The following is a 25,844-nucleotide window of genomic DNA, read 5'->3' as shown; positions in this document are numbered from 1 at the left end:
TAGAGATGTGGTGGATCTTATGGTTCCTGACGTTTTTTGTTTTTTTTCAAAAATAACTAAGTTAAAAAGTAACCAAAATATGTCTTAAAGTTATAAAATGTAACTTAGTGCAGTAAATGAGTCTTTTCTCTCAACACCAAAACAGTTCTCTTTAGGGTCCCAGCAAACCCCCCAACCAAAGAATCAACAGTCTCAAGTTCCCTGCTGGACAACAAAAACTAAACTAAGTGACACCTTTTGCGGTTATTAATCAATCTTTGATTTTCTCCTGTGTTTACCCACATCAGAGACGGTTTAGATCCGAGACGCTCCAACTCAGAGTAGTTTCCTGAATCTGTGTCACGTGGGCTCCGCCTCTTTAGGAGACTGAGTGTGTTGATTCCAACGGGAGAAGTGAAGGTGAACACAGGTTATGTGTTCATTGGTAAAAGTAAATATTGGAGCAATTTTTCAACAAGCTCATATCTCCAGAACATTCTGACACTGAAATGGCATTTTTCGGACGGACACATTAGGAGAAAATTAAGTTACGTTAATTAAACTTAGTTTCAGACCTGTTTCTGTCTCAGGACCAAACTCTCGCGAGAGCTGGCTAACGTCAGCTAACGTTCGTGAACGCCCCAACAAAACTAATCTCTGGGATGTTAAATATGTCTTTCAGCTGTGTAAATATCTAACGTTAGCAAAAGAACATATTAATAAATTATTGAAATATAACTTTTCATCCATCCACACGGACGTTTACGACACTTTCAAACGAAGCCACGCCCCTTTAGGAGACAGGAAGTGAAGACCGTTTCATACCATTGGCGCTGCTTGAAATGTGACATCTTTAGTGTAGAGGATCTTTGATGATGTCGGCTCCGGGGAATAACAGCCTGTAAAATGGTTTCCTGGCGGAATCACAGAAGAAGTGTGGGGAGTTGGAGTAATCTCTTTCTGTAAAAAACAGATGACTAAGAAAGACGGACCTTTTTTACTTGTTGCCAAGGGCTGGCAAGCTCCGAGACTCTCTGGACAGACACTGGTGAGCGGCCGCGCCATCTTTGTTTGAAAGTTTCGGCATCCAGGCAGTCGGCGTTGTGTCTGCGGCGCAGAGAGTGCAGACAACAAGCCGATGTAACTGATAGAAGTTGCCTTACGTCTTTGTTATGAGATGATAAACTTCTAATGTTCAAATTGGTTAAACTTGAATGCATATTCTTTTAATGTAATGTTAATGTTGGGGGGTTCCAGTCGGCTACAACGCCTCCCAAAGGGAGGAGACAACAACAGAGAGAGAAAGAGCTGAGAATCAGACGAGCAGCAGGCCAGCAGGTGAAGCATTATCAGAAATATGTCACGCGCAACCCTTTCCGACAATATTCACTTAATTGGAAGTACTGTACCATATTTTCTCAGAAATATTTCTCTTCAAAGTTGGAAGTAGGCTGATGACTAACTTAAAACTAATATTTCCTCATTATTTCTGTGCTTAGCATTGTGAATTGAGTTTCATCAAGAAAGTGCTATTGTGCCTGGCTCCGCCCTCCTACGTACTTCCGCTCAATTTTCATTTCCCTTCAGTGCTCCGTCTGGGTTTGTACAATTTCATACGATCAACCTTAAAAACCTGGAGGACATTATACAACATCTGAAAACCTCCTCCTGTTGCCTTGATATTCTACCAACGGGTGTTTTCAAAAATGTTTCGAATTGTTTGGCTTCTGATCTTCTACAGATTGTAAACACGTCTCTGCTCTCAGGTATCTTCCCACAGGCCCTGAAAACGGCAGTCATCAAGCCACTCCTAAAAAAGAACAATCTAGACATGACACTAATGAGCAACTATAGGCCAATATCAAACCTTCCATTTTTAAATAAAATCATAGAAAAAGTGTTTTTTCAACAACTCAACCTTTTCTTATCGCTAAACAACAGTTTTGATGCCTTCCAGTCAGGTTTTCGACCACACCACAGCACTGAGACAGCTCTTGTTAAAGTCTTTAATGACATCGACTTAAACACAGATAGTGGCAAAATTTCAGTCTTAGTATTACTTGATCTCAGTGCTGCATTTGATACGATAGACCATGACATATTGCTTGACCGATTGGAAAACTGCGTTGGTCTTTCTGGCTCAGTACTAAAGTGGTTTGAATCCTATTTAAAGAATAGGGACTACTTTGTGTCTATAGGTAATTATACATCTGAGCATACAAATATGACGTGCGGAGTTCCCCAAGGCTCAGTTCTGGGACCTCTTCTGTTCAACATCTACATGCTTCCACTGTCTCAGATTATGGAAAACAACAAAATAAGTTACCATAGTTATGCGGATGACACACAAATTTACATAACCTTATCGCCAGGGAACTATAGCCCAATACAACAATTAAATATGTGCATTGAACAGATTAATGATTGGATGTGCCAGAACTTTCTTAAATTAAATGAAGAAAAAACGGAGGTGGTTGTTTTTGGAGCAAAAGAGGAACGATTGAAAGTCAGCGCTCAGTTTCAAACGACAATGTTAAAAACAACAGACAAAGCAAGAAATCTTGGTGTAGTCATGGACTCAGACCTAAATTTTAAAAACCACATTAACATAATTAAAAAATCTGCCTATTATCACCTTAAAAATATATCAAGGGTTAAAGGGCTTATGTCTCAGCAGGATCTGGAAAAACTTGTCCATGCTTTTATCTTCAGTAGACTTGACTACTGTAACGATGTCTTTACAGGTCTCCCTAAAGAATCAATCAGACAGCTGCAGCTGATTCAAAACGCTGCTGCTCGAGTCCTCACTAAAACCAAGAAAGTGGATCACATCACTCCAGTACTGAAGTCTCTACGCTGGCTTCCAGTGCCTCAAAGAATTGATTTCAAAATACTTTTACTGGTTTATAAATCACTAAACGGTTTAGGGCCAAAATACATTTCTGATCTGCTACTACATTATGACCCACCCAGACCTCTCAGGTCGTCTGGGACAGGTCTACTTGTTGTCCCCAGAGTCAGAACTAAACAGGGGGAAGCAGCGTTCAGTTTTTATGCTCCACATATCTGGAACAAACTCCCAGAAACCTGTAGGTCCGCTGCAACTCTGTTCTTTTAAATCTAAGCTAAAGACCTATCTTTTTGATGTTGCTTTTCTTTAAATAATCTATTTTATTAACTTTAATTTCTTATACTGCACTGTAACTTTTATTCTCATACTGCACTATCAATTTTATTCTTGTCTTTTAATGTTTTTAATTTGTTTATTATTGTTTTTTAATTGTTTTCTAACTGCTCTTTAATGTTTTATGTAAAGCACTTTGAATTGCCCTGTTGCTGAAATGTGCTATATAAATAAAGCTGCCTTGCCTTGCCTTGCGGTATAGTCTTGTGTTTTCTCGACCAAAGGTTTTGGCGGTCCAATCAGCAAACAGAGGGAGTGGCTGAGAACAATGACGTTGAGGATGTGCGCCAGAAAGATGCGAGCGAAGCCATTTGGTCCGTTGTGGCAACGCCGCCAAATATCCAGAAGTTAAAGCCCGAGCAAGACCAGTCTGTGCTGAGTTGTGTTGGTGGCCATGATGTCGTGGCCCTCCTCCCCACGGGGTTCGGGAAAAGTTAGATTTTCCAGCTCACTCCGTTAGTGGTGAAGGAGTTGGCTAAAGCTAACGCTAGCGATGCTAATGCTAAATATAAGCCTTAACTGTCTCACCTCTTGTTGCACATGCGCATGACATACGTAACGACCAAACGTTAGGGATTGGTTATGGCAGACCCAGAGTGGCTCTGGGCAGATCCAATAGTTTTAAACTTCAACAGAGCACCCGCCTTCAAGGAAGTTAACACTTGTCAATGGAGAGTGGCCAGACTCTCTGTACAAATGAATTGGACCAAAGTCTGGTAGGACCAGGCTAATTGTGTAGGGGGCTGACCACAAAAGCTCCAGTTCAGAGAGCGCTGATAGCTACAGGGAAACGTGGGGAGGCAAGGCCAGAAAAATGTCCTTGAAGTGGAAAAAGAAATGCACGGGTCAATGCATAAAAGTCCATACAGGAGAGAAACCCTTCAGTTGCTCAGTTTGTGGCAAATGTTTTTTTTTTGCCGTGAAGCAGATGCAAAGAGACCCATGAGAATCCACATCGGAGAGGAAGCGTTCAGCTGCTCAGCAACCTGGGGTAAACACATGAGACGCTCATCCATAGAGCAGCATCACTTTTTCCATTCATCTGTTGCTTTCAGTCCTCGCACTTTACTTGTTATGCTGTTTTATTATTATGTTCCCACTGTAGTTGTGTGCAATTTTTTATTTTTATTTTTCCAGTATTTTGAGTACAGCCCCTTTAAAAAGTCGCATTCATGCAGGTTTTTCAGCTTTCAGATTTTGGAGACCATCTCAGCCTTGCACAGACTGCTTCCTCTTCCAAGCTCTTCGTTACACACTCAAAAAATTGGCATACCGCAAGGCAGTAATACCCCCATGTTGTGATGAACACATTTGTTTCAAATACTAAAAAATATACAACATGTCGGTACAGAATCAAACATGGCAATATCTGTTTGCTGTCAGGCTGCTCAGATCTTAGCTGATGAGAGAACACACATCTGCCGGCCGTCTGCCACTCTCTTCCTAGAGAGAAGGTGGCAGCGTGCTCAGTGCTCCGTCATGTAATCAAAGCATTAGAGAGCTAATCCAAACTAATTGATTCCCAGCCCCTCTCAGGAAAAAACAAAGCCATTTGTTAATAACAAGTCAATCTCTACACATTCACCAGATCCTACAGGCCCCAACAGGATACAGTGTGTGTGTGTGTGTGTGTGTGTGGGGGGGGGTTGGGTAATATCACAGCAGAGGGGGTTGCAGTGCAGCGCTGCTTTATAGTCCAGTCTCACATACGCAAACTTCAGTTGAGGAGAATGGGTGATGCGTTATACTTATGATTTGATTTGCACAGATATGAAGACGAATCACTTTGTCACTTTTACCCAGTTAACTGCATGGCCGAACAACCACCGAGATGAATGCTCTCTCTCTCCCTCTGCATAACTGTCCCTTCTCTCTTTAAAAGTCTAAATATAGAAAGAGACGGGGACACAGAGATGAATTTGTCCTGAGATCATAGCTGCAGAGATTCTTAAAGCCAACACCCCCTGCTCTGTCTTTGCCCGGCCTCATCACAGCTGTAGTTCAGTCCTCCCATGCAAATCTGCACACCGATCCTTCTCTATAAAATGCTTCATATATAAATCCACGTATCAATAGTTCCAGGTTGGACACCCACTAAAAAAAAGACACACAATGCTCAAAACACAGTGCTGCTGCTGACTGGATGAACAGAGTGAAAAGCAGGGCATGCATACAGAGTCTCGGATGTGTGTGGAGGGACATCTCTATTTATCAAACACAGTGCACACACAACTTCACACAACAACCTATGAGAAATCTCATCCATCTGCTTGTGCACGTACAGGCTCGCTAACATACAGACACAGCCCCAGAAGGTGTGTGGGGGGGGGGTGATTATACCTACGGGACCATGCTCCAGGTGTGCTGAGATAGATATATATATATGTGTGTGTGTATGTGTGTGTGTATATATTTGTGTGTGTGTGTGTGTGCGCACACACAATATATATATATATATATATATATATATATATATATATATATATATATATTATTTTTGTGTGTGTGTGTGTGTGTGCATGACAGCACAACATGTCCTGTTCTTCCAGGTGGAGGGGGGTTCTGGGAGGTTGTGTTTGTTGAGGGGCCAAGGAATCCCTGAACAACAAGTGGTCCGTCCCATTGTAACTGAATCATTCATTCAGCACAGTAAACATGGCAACCCACGCTGTGTATGCACGTTTCTGTGATATATGATTTAGCAGAAATCAAATTTGTATTCTAAAAAGGGCTTTTGCCAGACACTTGATGAGGCCAGAACTGTCTGTGATAATAAATGACACACAATGGACAACACAATTACAGAAGCTTCAAATCAGTTTACACATGGCATGAGCTGAATGATGATGACCGCCAAAGCTCGTTGCCTGCTAATCTCTCCCACTGATGCTGCACTTTTCCCAAGCATTTCCAGCAATTATTCCACATAAAACATAGGTTTCTCTCAGGATAAGGGAGAAGGCAGAAAATGAGACGGGAAGAAAGACGAAGACAACAAAATACTGTACTGTAACAGCTTACGATGTATTGCTATGTGCCTTTTCAAGTTCTACTTCTTTGATGTGATTTTGGGATATTTAACAGCAAAGAAGGCACCGAATATGGCCTCTGGTCGTGGGCTAAAAAAGGCCACAACGTCACAGAAGACCCACATAATGGCACACAGTTCTTGTATACTCTTCATTATACCACAGCCATGAAAAGGTTTCTCATTAACTGGCAGACTTTCATTAAAGAGTGTGACAGCGATTTTGTGATTTATTTATTGTACGTCCATAAAGTTGACTCACAAGAGGCAGAAAAAAGGAAAGAATGGCCTCTCTGGGCTCTGTGCCACGAATGCAGAGATATCCTTTCAGTCCATAGTACGAGTCAAGCTCCAAAAAGAATGAAACCTACACTTCCCACAGTGCATCTTGATAACATCTTTCACAAGAGCATCCCTGCCTGTAAACACCTAGCCTGGTTGAAACCAGACCCTTCTCAGTTGTAACAGAGTGGGTCTTGGCAAGCTTCATTCACAGCCCATTTCCAAAGGGGCATCACCGACGGACCCCGCTCAAAAGCCTCTGGATGCAATTGGACAGTCCTTCAACCAATCAGACCAACGATCTGGGTGAAGTAGCAGCGACAGCGGCATCAACGGGTTGCTGCGCTTCGCAAAAGCTCATTGCCTCACTGCGCTATCTTCATCGTGTAAAGCCCGCCTCAACGGTTGTGATTGGTGTCTTGATTTGGAAAAATTGGAAATGGGCTTGAATGGGCTCTTAGCCAGACAGCAAATCTCAAATTTGCAGTAAGTTTATCAGGGTTTCCCTGGCTAGTAAACACCCACATATGTACCTACACTGCACATGATGCAACTAACTGCAATTAATCACACAGAATAATAAACCCACTGCACGCAAACATTTGCCTTCATGGCACGGTGTTTGATCTAAACGCAGTCACTGCTTTCACCATCAAATCCCTGTGATTGGCCTTCTTAATGTAGCAGGAGGTTTTAACCTTCTTCATCTGCAGTGGTTCAATACACCTATTCATGCTGCTGCTTGTACGTCTCCTGCCTTACCAGTCTTCCATGAATCCGCGTAAACTGTATAGAAATCCTGCAACTCGGCGGAGGACAAACTAACTAACTGACTACCTTTTAATTGCACTGTTGAAATCAATTTAACTTTAACTACCAAAAGAAAAAGAAGACAAAAGACTTTTGTCGGAGTTCTTAAACTACATATAAAATGCATGCACACAATGAGACAAACTGCAGTAACAACTGAAATGCCAGATGTTTTTGTCCTATCCAGGAATGCTTAGTGGACTAGCCAGACCCTAGTCCACACAACATTCCTGTTTTTTAATTAAAATGATGAATGGGTTCTACGAGCAAATAGGTCTGTACAGATTGTCATGGCAACCCGTCCTTTAGTTGTTGATATGTCAAACTGATATTCGGTCCGGACCAAAGTGGTGGACAGTGAACACTGTCATTCATAGAGCATGGCTAAAAATGAAAAGATATATTTGTGAGGTGTTTTGAAAGTTTCCTCAGCAGGAAAAAGATTGAATGGGGTACAGGATGGGGAGAATAAGAAAGCAGAGACAAACTAAAACATTCGATTTGAGCCCTTTTTAGGGGTGCTTCAGCAAAAAAGTGAGTTCTGCTCCAGGAATATCAGAACAACGTGAAACTAAACCCAGAATCCAGATGCCCAGAATACTCAGAAAAACATTCAGAGTTTTCATTTTCAGAAAATAGTGCTTGTCAGTCATTAGTCAAAATCACATAAATCTCTAATTTTCAATAGTTATTGATACTGCATTTTGGAAATATTTGCTTTTTTCCATGGATAAATATCTGATTTCATATGTAATACCACTTCACCTTTATAGTGATGGCCCTGTGGCTCAGCATTAAAGGAAGTTTTCTCAGAATTGTTGGGGTCTTTCTAGTTACATAATTCAGTGTTTCCCCTACCAAGATGGTCCAAAATGATGTTAAAAGCACAGAATAATGTTTTCAAAAATGAGGTTAAAAGGGTTCCAGGCACCCCTAAAGCTCTGATCCTAGAATCACTCCTTCACATGATGACATGTGGTTGACAGTAAGAAATATAGAACATAAGGGCAAACTAAGGAAGATGAGAGTGTTGACGTCCTGTGTGCAGCGCTGTAGAGATAATGGAGCCTGATTGGCTCGGCCTGGAGGCATGAGGAGTTCTTACTTACTGCTTCTATACTTCTCATTTGATGCGGTTTGTCTCGCTCCGTGTTCTGACTGCCCTGCCTCGCTGCCGTCTTTTCTCAGACAGCGAGCACGTCTTTGGTGCCATGCATTAATAATGAGCTGCGTTCAAAAGTTGAAAATGACAAAGAAGTCGCATTTTCATTTTATTCGAGAGCAATATGTATATTTAAATAGAGCCGGGTGACATTTCTGAAGACATATCACAAAGGATGAGTCGGAGTAACGTTTCAGTTCACGTTCAACATTTGCTCTCCTCAGAACACCAGCCTCATTTTCTCAATGTCAGTAACTGCAAACCTACTTCTTAAATAATTAAAGCACAGAGTTAAATGGTTTATCTAAATCCAGAACCAGAAGTCAGCATCTACAACAGCTTCGTGCTCTATGATGTTTGGTTATTTAGTTTGGGCTATAATTTTGAAGAAAAGGGCTGCTTTCCATGCTTTTTTTCTAGCTGACCATTCCTTAACTCCAACACAGAAATGTCGGCAGTGCAGCCAGTGGCCCTGCCATGCCCCATCCAGGGGTCTATTACAGTATTGCAGGAGCATAGTCTAGAGAGAATATATATAGACAAAAACAAATACAAATCCGTTAGTATCTAATCTTAATAAATCAGTGTATTTTGCCAGTCTGTGTGTCAGAGCTCAGTTCACTGACAACTTAACTGCATGCGCCGGCTGAGGTGAATAAAACACAGTTGAGTACAGGTAAGAAAGGATCGGCATTCGATCGGTTTGACTGATCCATTCAAATGTCCCTGGATCATTCTGATACCTAGGATCAGTTGGGGACTTTAGGTAGGAAATGGTAACATTACGAGGTACATTCGTATTCACTCTACAATGACTTACATCTATAAGTGTCAGTATTCGGTCATATCCCATTCCGTGGTATCTGTTCCTTTGATAGCTCTGGGTGTTTTAGGCCATTGATTGCACTGTGGCCAACACATGAGTGGATATATGAAAATTTCTGAATTTAAGATTGTGTCCATATTGCCTACTCCTGCCTTTTAACTATTTTTTTAAAGCATACAAATAGAGCTGTAACAATTCCACATTTTGCTGTGCAATTAACTGTCTCAGAAATAAATTACAGTACAATTGTCTCAGACAAATTTAAAAAGATGTATTAATGTATGACTTTTTTAAACAAATTAAAGTTTTTGATGAATCCCAGGATACATCTTTATATCACTGTCATAATAATAATATAATAAAACGGGTACAACAACGCCTCTTAATTATCATAAAACATAGTTTCTAACTGTACCCCCCCTTGTCACTTTTGTTGCTATGAACGTGTTCAGGGTCAAGTGCCAACAACTGACAATTGAAATAATTATAAAAATATATAGTCCGACCAATAATCCCTTATATAAATTACAATTTGGCATATCTGAGCAAAACCAACAATTACCAGTCACACCCCTTAAGACCTTAGCTAATGTTATCAATTCATTCAGGTTAAACAAAGAAACCGTGATAATTAAAAAAAAAAAAAATTAGACAATTAGACATCACGTAATAATTGTTACAGGCCTGCATACAAATGCGCTATCAAGTCTTAAGTGAGCAAATTTCCACGTAGACCTATTTAAGGAATGTGACACATTATATCACATCATGAAAGCTGCTCCATTTCAATGTGACGTTAAGTCCCAGATTAACAGTGCCATGGAAACATTTTTCAAAATAAAGGTGGTAAATGGTAAAGTAACTGAAGGTGAATGTGACTTGAGGATTGTGTGATTCAACTCTTTTGCCACTAGATGGTGACAGAATACTGTTTTTGTTAAAAGCACTATGTTCGACAGTTCAATCATCAAACCTACAGAAATAATGCTGCTCTCATTTCCGTGGCTGGATTACCTGGTGGTGGTAACATTGCTGTTATGTCATGTTATAAACAGTTTTTGAGCAGCACATTAAGGGTCAGGATCATTAAACCATGAAGGCCTCCATCTTTTTCTGTCCTTAGAAAACATATCTTATATCTTACCTCGCCTGCCAGTGACGTGAACAGTTTCCTTCGCTCTGATCTCCCGAGTTGTTTTGGTGGCATGTTGACTTCCTCTTCTTATAAGCATGAACAGCAGAAGAAGAAGAGAGACAAGTTAGAAAAGATAAAAAAAAAAAGGAAAGACATTTCTAAAACCTGTTTTCTAAGAAGTATGCACTGTATGCATTGTCGGTCAGTCAGTCTGACATTTATTTACTCTGTAAAAAAGAACATAACGTGGATTTTCTGAATTTTCTGCTTTCGATCTGTTTTGCTGGAAACGTGTATTTGATGTAGTCGCCGTCGGCGGTACCGAAGAAACTTTAGGTGAATCATGGGTAAGGACAAATATCCATTATTTTTTCCCACCCCTAATATTAATGTTATACTACAGGCTGTGGCTATTTCTCTGTGGATTGAATGTTTTGATTTATATAGCATCTGCACCTGATTTATAATCAAAGAAGACATGGAAATCCCACTTTTTACACTTTTTATAAGACCTTTAAGTAAAACACGGTTTGTGTATGTTTGCATGGTCCATGGACCACTTTGTTTTTGTTGGCATGTGTGGACCCTAGGCGGTATACAGAGACCGCGTTTTTTTACAGTGTGTTCAGGGAACAGGCAGCTCGCAGATAGTGAGGAGATGTTTGCTGTATGTGACAAAAAATGTTGTAGCCTAAAAAACGCGTGACCTCGCTTAGAGTACCTTTAAGAAGCCTCATCTTGACCCCACAGTGTTGTCCAATTTTAGACCAGTCTCTCATCTGCCTTTTCTTTCAAAGGTTTTGGAAAAAGTTATTTTCATACAGTTACAAGCCTTTTTACAACAGAACTCTGTGTTTGAAAAGCTTCAATCTGGTTTCAGATCACATCACAGCACTGAGTCTGCACTGTTGAGAGTACACAATGGTATTGGCTTGTCTGTAGATGCTGGGAATCCTGCTGTTTTAGTGCTTTTGAACCTCACAGCGGCTTTTTAATGCAGTGGACCATGCAGTCCTCTCTTGCCTTGATCATTGTGAAGGCATCCGGGGCTCGGCACTTAAATAGTTTTGCTCCTATTTGGAGCTTCTCTGTCATGATTGGTGACCTCTCCTCGTCACCTGCTCCTCTCTCTTGTGGGGTACCTCAGGGTTCAATTTTTGGCCCCATCCTGTTTCCCTAATACTGTATGTGTTGCCTTTAGGGGCTATTATAGGCAATTCATAGTCATTTCATTGTTCTTCCGACTCCCAGAGTTATCCTTCCCATCCAGATCCAATGCTACCACATCTTTAAATTACTATTAGTATTAGTCGTTTTGGTGCCTTATTCCCCTTTTGTCGGGTAAATTTAGTTAACTGTAAAGACAGCTTCGGCATGAACACCAGTAATGCTAACGGAGGTGTGACGTTACGAATGGCCGCTGTTCTGACTGGGTTCCTGGGTCTGTTTCCCGACAGTTCAAAAAACTGCCGTTAGCGTCTCCTTAGCACCGGAGTTAAGCACTGACCGGGTTTGGATTGCTGTAATGATTGTGGCTGGCTGCTAGCTGGCTGGGGGCCAACTGTGGATGTGTCTCCGGGGTGGTTGTCAGCTCTCATCCTGACTGGGAGAGTGAGGCAGACAGACAGGGGGGTGCTAGCTGGCTAAATTACCATTAGATTAGTCGTATATCTATACAGTTAACGTTACTGATGAATTTGTGGGTTAGCCCAGAGTTTTTAACCGTGGTCAAAATAATCATACTAAAAATGAACGATGTTGTAATCTTATGTTACCCACCAAGAATTAGATAACATTATAGACCAAGCATTAGCATAAGCTACTTGTCAACCAGCACCTTTATAGTAGGCTAACCTTGAAGCAACACCAAAGTACTTTTCCTCTTCGGTCCCCCTCCAGGTTGGAAGCAGAATTGTCCATTACAGTTTCTTATGTATCATTCAAACTTAGATCTGCTATCTGATCTGGCAAATTTGCATAGTGCGGTTATAGCCGATAGAGGGCCGCAAAGCGAATGCAGAAGTGCCGTTCACCCTGTTACCAGTTGATGAACCAAATTTTGGAAACATTATTTTAAGGTACAAAAGAATCTTTGGTGCTGGATCAATCAATATTGAAATCAATCAATATCAATAAATAAGGTCTCTGTTGTATTACTGTGTTGCAAAGTGGCATGTAATCAATGACAAAATGATGCCACGTGGCAGAAAAAAAGTTGTATTACGTGTACTGGATATAACTCTCCTCCACCCAAAAAATAAATTAAAAAAAGAGGTTTGTATCGTGGGTCAAAAATCATGATACGAACCGAATTGTGGGTTTGGTGTATCGTTAAAGCCCTATTTAGTTGTATTAATGATATCATATTGTGGCTTTCACATAAGTTTCTTAATTTGAATGAAGATAAAACTGAGTGTATTATCTTCAGTACTTCATGCATGCCAAACGGTCCAGCTTTGAGTTTGGGAGCTCTGGCTTCATAATCTAAGCCAGCTGTCAAAAATTTGGGGGTTACATTTAATTGCAGCAGGAAATTTGAGAAGCAGATCAGCAATGTTATTAGAATGAGCGCTTTCCAGCTCCGTCTCCTGGCTAAAGTTAAGCCCTTCTTTAACAGGCACGATCTAGAAAAGGCAATTCATGCTTTTATTAGTTCAAGGTTGGATTACTATAATGCTCTTTGTTGGTCTGAATCAAACTTCTCACGACTTCAACTTGTGCAAAATGCTGCTGCTCGATATTTTTTAACAAATAAATCTAGACATGGACACATCACTCCCGTTCTCTCTGGCTCCCTGTGCGTTTTAGAATCAATTTTAAGGCCTTAAATGGCCTGATCCCAGAGTATTTGTCCGAGATTTTAACTCTGCGTGAGTTCAACCGGTCTTCAAATCAACTGGTTTTAGAAGTCCCAAGGTCAAGGTATAAATGGGGGGGTAATCAGGCTTTTGCAGTTGCTGCCCCGAGACTCTGGAACAAGTTACCCCCTAATATTCGGACGATTACAGATGTAGCTCTTTTTAGGTCCAAACTCAAAACCTATTTGTTGATAGTGTTTGTTGAATGGATTTTAATACGTAGTAGTGGTGTGACAATTTCTCTCTCCCCCTGTTTCTATGTAAACGTTTCTGATTTTACAGTTTTCTACAGTATGTTTCATTCTTTTTATCGTATGATATGTTGTTTTATTCTCGGTTCCTGATGTAAAGCACTTTGGATACCTGCTGGTTGCTGTAAAGTGCTATATGAATAAATGTTGATTGATTATTCAGAAGACAATAAAAGCAATGTTAAACCCTAAAGACCCAATATGGTTATTTCCCCTCTGTGTGCTCCAGTCGGGGTTACACTGTTGAAGTGGCAAACCAACAAAAAAAAACTACTTGGGCTAATGGCGGAAGTACGGGAGCTCAAACTCAGACAAACAGGAGAAGGATAAGAAAATAACCTGGAGAGACGAGTAGATGACATGGAACAATATTCTTGAATGGATGACTTGATGATTAGTGGACTTGTGATAAAACATCAAACCAGTGAAAGATAAGGAAAAAGGTGAAGACGCTAAACCGAGTGAGCTAGAGTCCATGGAAAAACAAGTGATTCAGTTTCTTGAAAGCCACAGTGTTAACATACAAACAAACGCAACCTCAGCATGTCACACAATACCTCGGAAGGACAGTAACGCCAAACCGAACATTATAATACGCTTTGTAAATAGAAAAGCCAAAGTGGAACTACTGCGACAGGCCAGGAAGCTGCAGAGGACAAATGTCTTCCTGAATGACCACCTAACCAAGAAAAATACCGATATTACAAGGCAGGCACGAATCCCTAAAAAAGCAGAACAAGATACAAGCTATGTGGACAAGGAACTGTAAAGTATGGACAAAGCTTAACGGATCACCTGAAGAAGCAAAACATCATGGTAAGGGAGCTGAACAACTTGGACAAATACAGATGAACAAATATCTCTGCTTCAAAAGGACAATTAGATCTATGATAACACGTTTAAATTATTACATGACCCCGAATTTTGTGCAATTTTGCCTGTGTCTGCTGACACCATGGAACACTGTGAAATCATTTGTACAGCCATGACAATCTCTATGGAATTACATCAACGGCAGACTGTTATGAGGGGATTGGATATGGATATCTCTTTACCATTTAGAGATGTGAATGATGATGACCTTGGAGCAATAGGATTATTGGAATATACAGGTATCTGTCAAAATAAGCATGAGAAATATGAATTTGAAAACATTTGACTACACGGAACATAAAATACATGAAATGGAAAGTGGCATAGATCCTGAGACTGAACTGTAACTGTGAGTATTATACCGATGATCAGTTCAAAAGAAATGTCATTATGGAAGGAACATTGTCAATAATACACATCAACAGCAGAAGTCTCTATAACAAACAAAAATCAAGGAGTACCTGAGACAATATGACATGTTTAGTGTAATTGCTGTACCTGAAACCTGATTAAATGATAAGAAGGGGGAAAAATGTGGTGAATATTTTGTAGCCCTCTATTTCTACTAACAGAATAAACAAAATGGGAAGAGGGGTTGCACTCTATGTAAATAATGATTTTGATGTTGAAAAGTCTAAGAACATAATAATAAGTTGTATATATAGAACTCCAGGATCCTGTCTAAACTTATTCAATGAAAAAATGATTGGAATGTACGGTAAAATGAATGACAGGAAGATGTTTTTTGTATGTGAGGCTTTCAACACAGATCTACTGAATGACAACAAAAAGAATAGAGACTTTTTGGACATAATGTAGGCTAAGTTTAGGTCTTATTCCTACCATAATAAAACCAACCAGAATAACAAGGGACACTGCAACGTTAATAGATAATATTTTCAGCAATGACATTAGTGACCACCTCCCTAATTTTACAACTGTACAAAATTTCTGTAAGAACAAGATCCATAAAAATATTGATACCCACCCAATGATAGTCACTCGCCCGATAACACCAGAAGCCACCAGGTCTTTTAAAGAGGATTTCAATTCACAAAGCTGGAATAACGTATACTCAAATAAGGATCCAAACAAAGCTTACAATAAATTCCTGTCTTCTCTCACTACCCTGTATGATTATCACTGCCCGATACAAACTCAAAGAAGGCAACAATATGAAGAAAAGCCCTGGATAAACTAGGGGATGAGAAAATGCCTGCAAAAAGAAAAATCTATTCCATAAAAACTATTTAAAATACAGAACAAAGGATACAGAAAATAAGTATAAATTATATAAAAACAAATGAACAACTATAATGAGGTACATCAAGAAGGATTATTATAATAAATTATTGGTTCAACACAAAAGCACAAGGCACATGGAAAGTGCTTAACGGCATCATTAAAAAGGGCAAAGCAAAATCAGCTTAAAAATAATGAAACAAACATAACCAGTTCAAGAGAGATTGTCAATGAATTTAATGATTATTTTGTGAATGTCGGCTATAATCTAGCAAAGGATATTGTGGAGCAAGTGAAGAATGATATATGTGAAGATAACATCAACAAACATGCCAAAACCATCTTTCTGACAAGAATTGAGGAAGAGCAGATAATTGAGGTAGTAAATTATAATAATAATAATAATAATAATAATAATAATAATAATAATATAATTAAAAATATTATAGAGGATATAGCAAAGCCATTAACATATATCTGTATCAATCATTCCAAATGGGCATATTTCCCAACAAAATGAAAATAGCAAAAATCATACCCATCTATAAAAATGGAGATATGCACTCCTTTTCAAAGTACATACCTATCTCTCTTCTTCCTCAGTTCCTCGAAGATATTAGAACTTTTTGTTCTAAGTATGGACCACTTCATTGAAACACACACATTATTGAGTGATCACCAATATGGCGTCAGATCCAAACGATCTACCACAATGACCGTTTATAGAATTAGTAGAGGAGATATCGACAGCAATTGAAAATAGGAAATTCACAGTAGGATTATTTATAGACCTAAAAAAAGCATTTGATACTATAGATCATGCAATATTAATGACACAACTAGACAAATATGGCATAAGAGGTGTAGGACACAAATGGCTTAGTAACTATCTGGATAACAGACAGCATTAGGCTCTGTACTCGGTCCAAAGCTGTTCATATTGTACATAAATGATATCTGTAATGTGTCCAAATTGTTGAAATATGTGTTGTTTGCTGAGGATACAAATTTATTTAGCTCTGTTGATGACCTGAGGCTGCTTTTGGATCCAGCGGAGACAGAGCTGGAAGTCTTAAAAAGATGGTTTGATATTAATAAGTTGTCTTTGAATTTAAATAAAACTAAGTTCATGATATTTGGAAGCAAAAAAAATCAATCATGAAGTAAATATCATGATAGAAAATCTGGAAAAAGAAAGAGTCTATGAAAGCAAATTCTTAGGAGTGATTATAGACCACAAATTATGCTGGAAACCACATATCAAATAGAGGTGTGAATCTTCACTGATCTCCCGATTCGATTACGATTATCAGGTCAGCGATTCGATATCTTGATGCATCACGATGCTTCAAAATGCATTTTTCTATTAAAGCCATGTAGGATATTTGACTTGACAGACCAACATGCCCAAGCTGCAATGCGTAACTTTAGACTGGAATGATGAAGTGTTTGGGTTCATTTCTTTAAGGTAGCTACCACGAAGGTTGACCTATTTTGGATTAGTCATATACCACCCTACTTTCAACCTGCAAATCTATTGTGCTGTATTGGAATAACTGACCCCAGACAACTCTTTAACAAAAAAGGTACCGTTTACTGAACAATAACTTAAATGTATAAATAACATTTAGCTGTTAGATTGAATAACAACAAACAAAAAACATAACACAAATCACACCTTTCAACTATGCTAACTGCAATATTTATTCAAATGATATTACACACAACTACCCCTGGAAACGTTATTTGCCAAATAAATTAATGAATTGCGATTAAGTTTTAGGTCATTTTATGGTTGCAACCCGCCACAAAACGAAGAAGAAGAAGTTCTAGTTCATTTCCACACGACAGGTGTCAACAAAGACAGATGTAAGTGGACGAACGAGGACACAAGAGACTTTTAGAATTTAATTTACGAGCAAAATATAACGGCTATTTTAGATAGCAAAAATCTAAGAAATGCCATAATTTATCAGGAACTCGCGAAGGAAATGACCAACAAAGGTTACGACAAGCCATGGGATGTCCGCCGGAGTAAATGGAAGGCGCTCCAACGGAGATACATGTCTCAAAAAAAGAGAGTTGTCTCAAAAAAGAGAGTTGTCTCAAAAAAGAGAGTTGTCTCGCAGCAATGCCGGAGGGAAAATAAAAGGCAAGTTCCACCTTTTTGATGAGCTGGATCAGATCCTCGGCCAAGGGCCCATCGGAGCTTCCTCGGCTTCTAATATTAACAACTACTTTTGTCTAGCAAAACTTTGTTCGCAAAAGTTTGCTTGAATGTTGTGCAATTCAGTGTGAAAATGAATGGAAACTCATTAAAATGTCTCAAATCTATTCGATATACCAGTTTAATCGCAAAACAGCATGTGACGTCATTACGCACAGGTTTTTATTTGCTTTAAAGCTGTTACACCAGCTTTATTCACATGAGGGTTTTTTTACCGAACTTCATATAATTCAATTGACAAGTGGATGGAACCAGAGCTAGTGTAGCCTACAACTGTTTTCACAGGCTGAGTAGTCATGTGACCTTAATGTGTAAAATAAACGGAGTGTTCCTTTTAAATGCACAAAACCAACTGTAACCGTAGAAGCTGCATTCGCTTTGGCAAATGCAGCACTCTACTCTTTCCTGGGATGGCATCGAGATAACACACACACCAAAAGTGATCAGCGTGACACTGCTGCTGGGTAATCAGAGATGTGATGTGTGTGTGTGTGTGTGTGTGTGTGTGTGTGTGTGTGTACCCACAGGTAAGTCACATCACTCTAGTAGGGTAAGTTTTATCACCTTGCTAAGGCTCAACGATAAGCAATGCCCTAAAGACAGGTGTTCTTATGACGGTGACGCAGACAGACTAGGTTAATAACGGAAGCCCCCTGACACTGCTCCAGAGTGGGACACCGCTGCTTCCTGCTCGTGTGAGCCGCTCAGCGGTGCGGACAAGGCGGCTACACAGCTGAAGCACACCGGGGGACGGTGGACGGGGGGCAGCGGGAGAGTTCCCTACCTTGGACAGCTCCAAGAGTTTGTGCAGCCTCTCTGGAGTCTCAGCCGGCTAAACAACAGCAGCACACGGCACCGGTTCAGGGTTCACACAGCGACAATGTCCGCTGCCTGCTGTGCAGCTAACACCGGCTCCGCTAGCTCCCGGCTATTCCCTCCACACTTTGCTGGGTTTAATTACCGGATCCTCCTTGGTGGTGGTGCATGCACGAGGGTTTTGCTCAGACGCATGCGCGGCTCAGGTCAGTCCGTGGTAGGCTGAGGTGGATGCTGCCTTCAAGTCATGAGTGAAGTAAGGTAAAACAGAGAAGTCGCCCAGCAATACACTGTAAATACATGAAGTGAAAGTCAACGAAAAAAATTAAAACCTCAGCAGGCGTGAACTTCCGAGAGCTGCATCATTGTTACTTTGTACAAATTACAAGCACAGGGACATGGAGTTTGAATAGAAAAAAAAAATGCCAATGAGAGCTCTTCTTGTTTAGTTTAGTTTATTTGCACAAAGAGAAGATATAAAGTACATGTAATAGAAGAAGAAAAAACTATTTCAGTGCAGGAGAGGAAGGAAATTTTGACTTGGGCAGTTGAGAGAACAAAAAAAAGCATCCTTGGTATTCTCGACCAGTGTTGCCACAGTTACTTTGAAACTTCGTTACTTTACAGATTAATTGATTGTAAAAGTAGTTTAGTTACTTTACAGATTACTTGATTTTAAAAGTAACGAAGTTAGATTACAAGTTACTTTATTAGTTACATTCAGCAGCTGCCGACAACACCCCCACAGCCTCAACATAAAAATGCCAACCGGTTTGCTGTGAGGTAGCTCAGCGTTGCCAGTAGTAAGGATCTGGTTTATTATGGCACGAAAGAGAGCGAGTCAACCGTGTTTAAGGGCAGCATTTCCTCTACAACATAGGCCTACTGCCCAACCAACTTCTTCAACTCTCCCTCACTCACTGGTTTTGCACCAAAGTCCAGCTTTTGTTGTTTGGGTGGTGGGGGACCTCCTGCTCTCTGCTTTGCTCCACCGGCTGGGACTTGCTCTGTAAGTTTGACTGCAGCGCTGCGACTCCAAATGTTTCTTCAAATTTGACGTAGTCGCCACCAGCACAGAGTGTACAACGGACCTTAAAGTGATGGTTCGGAGTAATTTACCCTAGGGTCCTTTGCACCATGACCTCGAGCCAAACACCCCCCCAGAAGCTTTTTTCACCTGGGTCTAACATTGTGCGAGTTAGCGTAGAGTAGCGTTTGCCGCTGAATAGCTTAGCGCAGGGGCTAATGGACCCACGTTTGTATCTCGTAAATGACCCCACTAAAAATGCCCGAAATGATACCAAAGGTCTACATTAGTACAAATAGGTTATGGACTCATAAAACGATGGATTGTAAAGTTTGTAAGTACACCAGAAGTTTATGTAAATAACACTTGCCTGCTGGCTTCTGCTCTCTGCTGTTGTTGTTGCTGCTGTGAGACGAGTGCTTAGGGACCGTCTACAAATTACAACACCGAAAAGAGATGCAACAAAAATATTTTTTAATTTAACTTATTTTTTTAAAGTAAGTACTGTAATATAACTAGCAGGAGACAAGTAATAACGGAGGTAAGTTTGGAGACATTACCTTATTTAATCATTAAATGAATAACTATTTTTGTTGTATCTCTTTTCGGTGTAGTAATTTGTAGACAGCCCTAAGCACTCGTCTAACTGCAGGCAGCAGCAGTAGCAGCAACAGAGAGCAGAAGAGAGCAGGCAAGTGTACATAAACTTCTGGTGTACTTACAAACTTTCCAATCCATGGTTTTATGAGTCCATAACCTATTTGTACTAGTGTAGACCTTTGGTATCATTTTGGGCATTAGTAGTGGGGTCATTTACGAGATACAAATGTGGGTCCATTAGCCCCTGCGCTAAGCTATTCAGCTGATAGCGCTACTCCACGCTAACTCGTCCAATGTTAGATCCAGGTGAAAAAAGCTTCTGGGGGGGTGTTTGGCTCGAGGTCATGGTGAAAAAGGACCCTAGGGTAAATTACTCCGAACCATCACTTTAATACTGCCGTCTTTAGCTGACACAAACTCTAAATAGCGACTGTATTTCCAGCTAGAAAACGCGCATCTCTCTCCTCCCTCCATTGTTGTTTACGTTTGTGTCGCTGCGTGGTACACATGAACTGTCCACATGCTGAAAACGTGACTTGTCGCATACGTGACTTCACTCCCCGAGACGCAAGAAGAAAGCAAAAATATATATTTTTACTAAGGAAAATGACAAATAGTGATGCACACTGACTTGGATAACTAACTTTAATCTGATTACTGGTTTGTTCCTAGTAACGCGTTACGTGGCATCATTGTTCTCGACTGCCCAAGACAAATTTCTCTGATAGGAGGAAATAAAGGCTTATCTTATCTCATCTTATCTTAACAAAGTGGGGTGTTGAGTCGCCCGCTGCTCATTTGCATAAAGTTGAATGCTGTGTCTCAGTTGTTTTTGCGAGTAACCAACTCTGGTACTCCAGCTATATAATTCAAAGTGAGTACACAAATGTTGAAATGACATAAAATGGCCGCCCCTAGTAGCTGTAATAAATTAGCCTGAAGTTAATGCTTACCTGTTCAGGAGGAAATTAGCCTACTCCTCCCATTGTAGAAAGTGTAAAGGATCCAACCAGTTGTCTGTTTAATGGTCTAATCATCTCATGTGTAAAGTAACTAGTAACTAAAGCTGTAACAGATGAATGTAGTGGATTAAAAAGTACAATATTTCTCTCTGAAATGTAGCGGAGCAGAAGTAGAAACTGTCATGAAAAGAAAAGACTCAAGTAAAGTACAAATACCTCAACATTTGGTACTTAAGTACAGTATTGGAGTAAATGTACTTAGTTACATTCCAACACTGTGGCACAGCCTGATACCCACTGCAGGGCCTGCATCATTTAACATGAATACTAGTGTACTGTGCATTGATAACCGTTCATTTCTGACAATAAGTATGTCTTTTAAAGTGGAAGGATATCTCGTAATAATAACAATCATTTTTAATTCTCTCCCAATGTAACTCACGTTTGACATTATTTGTCATCAACAGAATGTCTTTTGTCTTGGAGCATTGGTCTGAGGACCCCTTAACTGAGAGAGAAACAGAGCAGGGACCCCCGCCTACATATATTGTATAACATTTTGTATACAAGTTACTTATTAAACTGGACCTACAATACTTTTTGGGCGGTCTAAAGCCTTTATACTTAAATTTTTAGTGCATAGAATGATAACTGTTGCCACAATTTTACAAATCATGTTTTGATGTTAAAAAAGACATGTGGCACAGTGAATCCTTAGGATGAACTTGGGCCAGTAAACCTATCATTGTGGTTTGTTTTTTTCACAAAAAACGCTGATTTATATTTGCTAATATGTTAGATTAATTATTAGCATTTCAATTTTTGAGAAAACTTAAAAACTTAACAAAAAGTTGGTGGCTGGATGTTGAAACTTAGAGTGGACCGTGAAGGCAGCATTGCCCCTATTTGTGTCTGTTCCAGCAGCAGCAACAAGACTCCTATTCTCTCACACTCACTCACACACACACACACACACACACACACACACACACACACACACACACACACACACACACACACACACACACACACACACACACACACACACACACACACACACACACACACAGACTGTGCATGTGGTGTCCATTTCCCAGGATAGCAGTCATGGAGCAGTGGGAGGAAACGTTGGCGAGCAGCTCGTGTGTCAAAGCTGAGGTGTTAAACCACACACTGCAGCAAAGACTCTGTGATGATAGCTTCACACACACACACACACACATAATGTTAATTACCACATGTAAGTATGGTCTTTTGAACGCAGATGCTGCTCGTTTTACATAGACATTATGAAATATTAACAAATATCTGTGTGGGACCTGATCAGCATTAGAATTAATTTGGCCCTAAATTAGATACACTCTGATCAATCATAACTGTAGAATATTGTATACTGCAAAATAGATTGGTAAAAACACATCATATCTTTCATACCAGACGCCAGTATGGACTGACAGTTGGAAACCATAGGTTTGAATGTGAGTGTACATGTTATGTATACCTGGCATATGAATACAAATATTTACTAGTACTTATGTCGATTGAATATGTTCATAGTTTGACAGTCCTATGTCTCATGACTGTGCTGCATGGTTAACCTGTTTAGGTTATTATATTACCATTTTACCAACTAACTTAACTCACTCAAATTTTGTCACCAAATTATCAATATAGAAAGGCATTTACCAACATACTGTAAAGAAAGCAGAGCAGTCCGTCTGCAGTGTTAAATGGAATTTAATAGAATTACTGTGTTAAGGCAAAAAAAGTGACAATAACCTCGAAAAGAGACAAAAACATTGAAAAAGCAACATTAACCTCAGAAAAAAAGCAACAAAATTGTTTCAATTCAACATGAAAAGGCTACAAATATCAGAAAAGGCACAAAAAAACTTTGTAAAAAGCGCCAAAAACTTCGAAAAAGGCAATAAAAAGAGAAGATAAATGTACCCTCCTGTAAGTTACGCCTATGAATAACCATAGCGACTGGTATACGTAACACCAGCAATAGTCAAACTGACTACAAGTTCTGCAAGGTAGCTCAATATTGGCTCCGTCTCTCCCCCGTACATCTGGCAAATTCAAGCATGTTGTTGTGTGTGATCTCCAGCTGACTGCAGAAAAACCCACAGATGTTCACAGGAGTTCTCCTTTGTTCTACTTGGATCTGTGTGTTTGCACTGTCGACAGAAACACTATGCACTGTGTTTGGAAATGACAAAAAGTAATTATTCCAGCTCTGCAATTCACTACCAGACAGCCAACTGCGGCATCGCTCCTAGGGATGTATGGAGATTTCCATTTCCTCCTTTGATTGTAGAGGCAGGTTGAGGTGCTATATAAACACTGTGAAAGTATCAAAATGCTCAGTCCACACAGAAATGCACACAGCCTGTATTCAGAAACAGTGTCTTTAAACCAGGACTTCTGTACGGTTGTGATGTCACAACTATACTATATACTGTGTACAGTATAGGCCAAAAGTTTGGACACACCTTCTCATTCAATGTGTTTCTTTATTTTCATGACTATTTACATTGTAGATGCTCACTGAAGGCATCAAAACTATGAATGAACACATATGGAATTATGTACTTAACAAAAAAGTGTGAAATAACTGAAAACATGTCTTATATTTTAGATTCTTCAAAGTAGCCACCCTTTGCTTTTTTTGATAACTCTGCAAACCCTTGGTGTTCTCTCAATGAGCTTCATGAGGTAGTCACCTGAAATGGTTTTACCTTCACAGGTGTGCTTTGTCAGGGTTAATTAGTGGAATTTTGTCCCTTATTAATAAAAAAGCAAAGGGTGGCTACTTTGAAGAATCTAAAAAATAAGACAGGTTTTCAGTTATTTCACACTTTTTTGTTAAGTACATAATTCCATATGTGTTCATTCATAATTTTGATGCTTTCAGTGAGAATCTACAATGTAAATAGTCATGAAAATAAAAAGGAAACGCATTGAATGAGAAGGTGTGTCCAAACCTTTGGCCTGTACTGTATATATATATATATGTAGAAAGTGCCGTTGTAGTCATTCCCCGGCTGCAATGACAGTGCAGAGACTCTGAGAGCGCACATGTGGAAGACCCGACCAATCACTGCAGACTGGGCTTTTTTTTCTCGGAATGGGGGCTTAAAGAGACTAAAACGGACTGTTTAGACAGAGGGGAAATACTGTACAGCTGGTACATTCAGACTGACGTGACCAAAGTGGTTTTTGAACATTAAACTTGTAAACATGTTCTAGCACACACGTGTCAAACTCAAGGCCCGCAGGCCTAATCTGGCCCCTGGCAGATTTCGATCCGGCCCGCAGATCAATTTGGGTCCACAATAAATTTTGACTCAACTAATTATTGTCGCTTTTTCAACGTTTTGTGGCTTTTTCTGAAGTTGTTGTATCTTTTGCTGACACTTTTGACTCTTTTTTTAAAAATGTTTTTGCCATTTATTCCCCAACGTATTTTGGCACGTTTTTTCTTCAAACGTTTTCCCGATTTTTTTTGGCGCTTTGATCTTTGATTGGCTAAGTTACTTTTTTGGGGCTTTATTTCGACCAAGCTGTCAGTGAGAAGAATATATGAGACATGTAATGAAACAGTCAAAGATGTTTGACTTTTATCGATGAAATAAAAGCATACCAATGATTTGAACCATACATGTCTGGCCCTTGATGTGATTCTTATTTTCCAGTGTGGCCCTCAGTGAAGTTGAGTTGGACCCCCCTGGTCTAGCAAAAACCTAAAATACAAGTCTGAACCTGAAAATGAGCAGAATATGGGACCTAAGAAATATTCAGAGCCTTAATTGAAGTATTATAAAAAAATACTCTAAAAGTAAAAGTGCTGCATTCTAAATGTTACTTTAAAATGTAGTTGGAATATTGTAACGTGTGTTAGGCAAAAAAGATCAAACAATTGGCAAACACTGAACATTAAATGGACTGTTCTTATATAGCGCTTTTCTAGTCTCAACAACTACTAAAAGCGCTTTAACATTGTACAGGAACCATTCACCATTCACACACATTCGTACACTGTGGCCGAGGCTGCTGTACAAGGTGCCACCTGCTCATCAGATAATCAGTCACACACATTTACACTCAGGGGCAACTTGGGGTTCAGTGTCTTGCCCAAGGGCACTTTGACATGGGACTGCAGGGCCAAGGATCAAACCACCAACCTTCTGATTGGCAGACAACCGCTCTACCACTGAGCCACAGCCGCCCCGGCTGTGTCAATATTGCAAGATGCGTACATGAAAATATAGTTTTTGTGTGACCAGATGTGCGAAAGGTCCTGTTGGTGTCCACATGGTGGCGCTGCATCACTCACTGTTGAACATAGGCGCCATAAGGTCCTTTACATAAATGAAGACAATTGCAACACAAATGTTTGCAGAAAATGAAGCGTTTGACGTGGAAAATTTAAATTCTGCTCAGAAGTGGAGATCTCAATATCCCATCTTTATGGGGGTTGGGGGGTTGAGGCTTCATTGGAGTAGCACTGGCCACCCTTGCCCTAGAACCGCCACTGCTCCCTCCCCAGTGCGCCTGCGCTCCCTCTCCCTCTCCTCCC

The 25,844-nt window shown here is 40.0% G+C and overlaps 1 protein-coding gene across 2 annotated transcripts in view; it reads right to left on the bottom strand.

Annotated features, from left to right (window-relative positions):
• plppr5b (phospholipid phosphatase related 5b) overlaps nt 1–18,912 on the bottom strand; it is a 148,977-nt gene extending 130,065 nt beyond the window's left edge. For both annotated transcript variants that reach the window (XR_003691498.1, XM_028569178.1), the window contains exons 1-2: nt 18,642–18,912; nt 10,416–10,492 (exon numbers count right to left, since the gene is read on the bottom strand). Coding sequence is in view for 1 of the 2 variants with exons in the window: in XM_028569178.1 (XP_028424979.1) it covers nt 10,416–10,478 (63 nt within the window). In the remaining variant the exon portion in view is untranslated. The remainder of the gene's footprint in view (nt 1–10,415; nt 10,493–18,641) is intronic.
• Nucleotides 18,913–25,844: the final 6,932 nt, after the last annotated feature.

The sequence above is a fragment of the Perca flavescens genome, chromosome 22 (assembly GCF_004354835.1).
Source record: "Perca flavescens isolate YP-PL-M2 chromosome 22, PFLA_1.0, whole genome shotgun sequence".
In the NCBI taxonomy this organism is placed as follows: domain Eukaryota; kingdom Metazoa; phylum Chordata; class Actinopteri; order Perciformes; family Percidae; genus Perca; species Perca flavescens.
The sequence above is the reverse complement of the archived record's forward strand: the minus strand, read 5'-3'. Positions and strand labels throughout refer to the sequence as shown.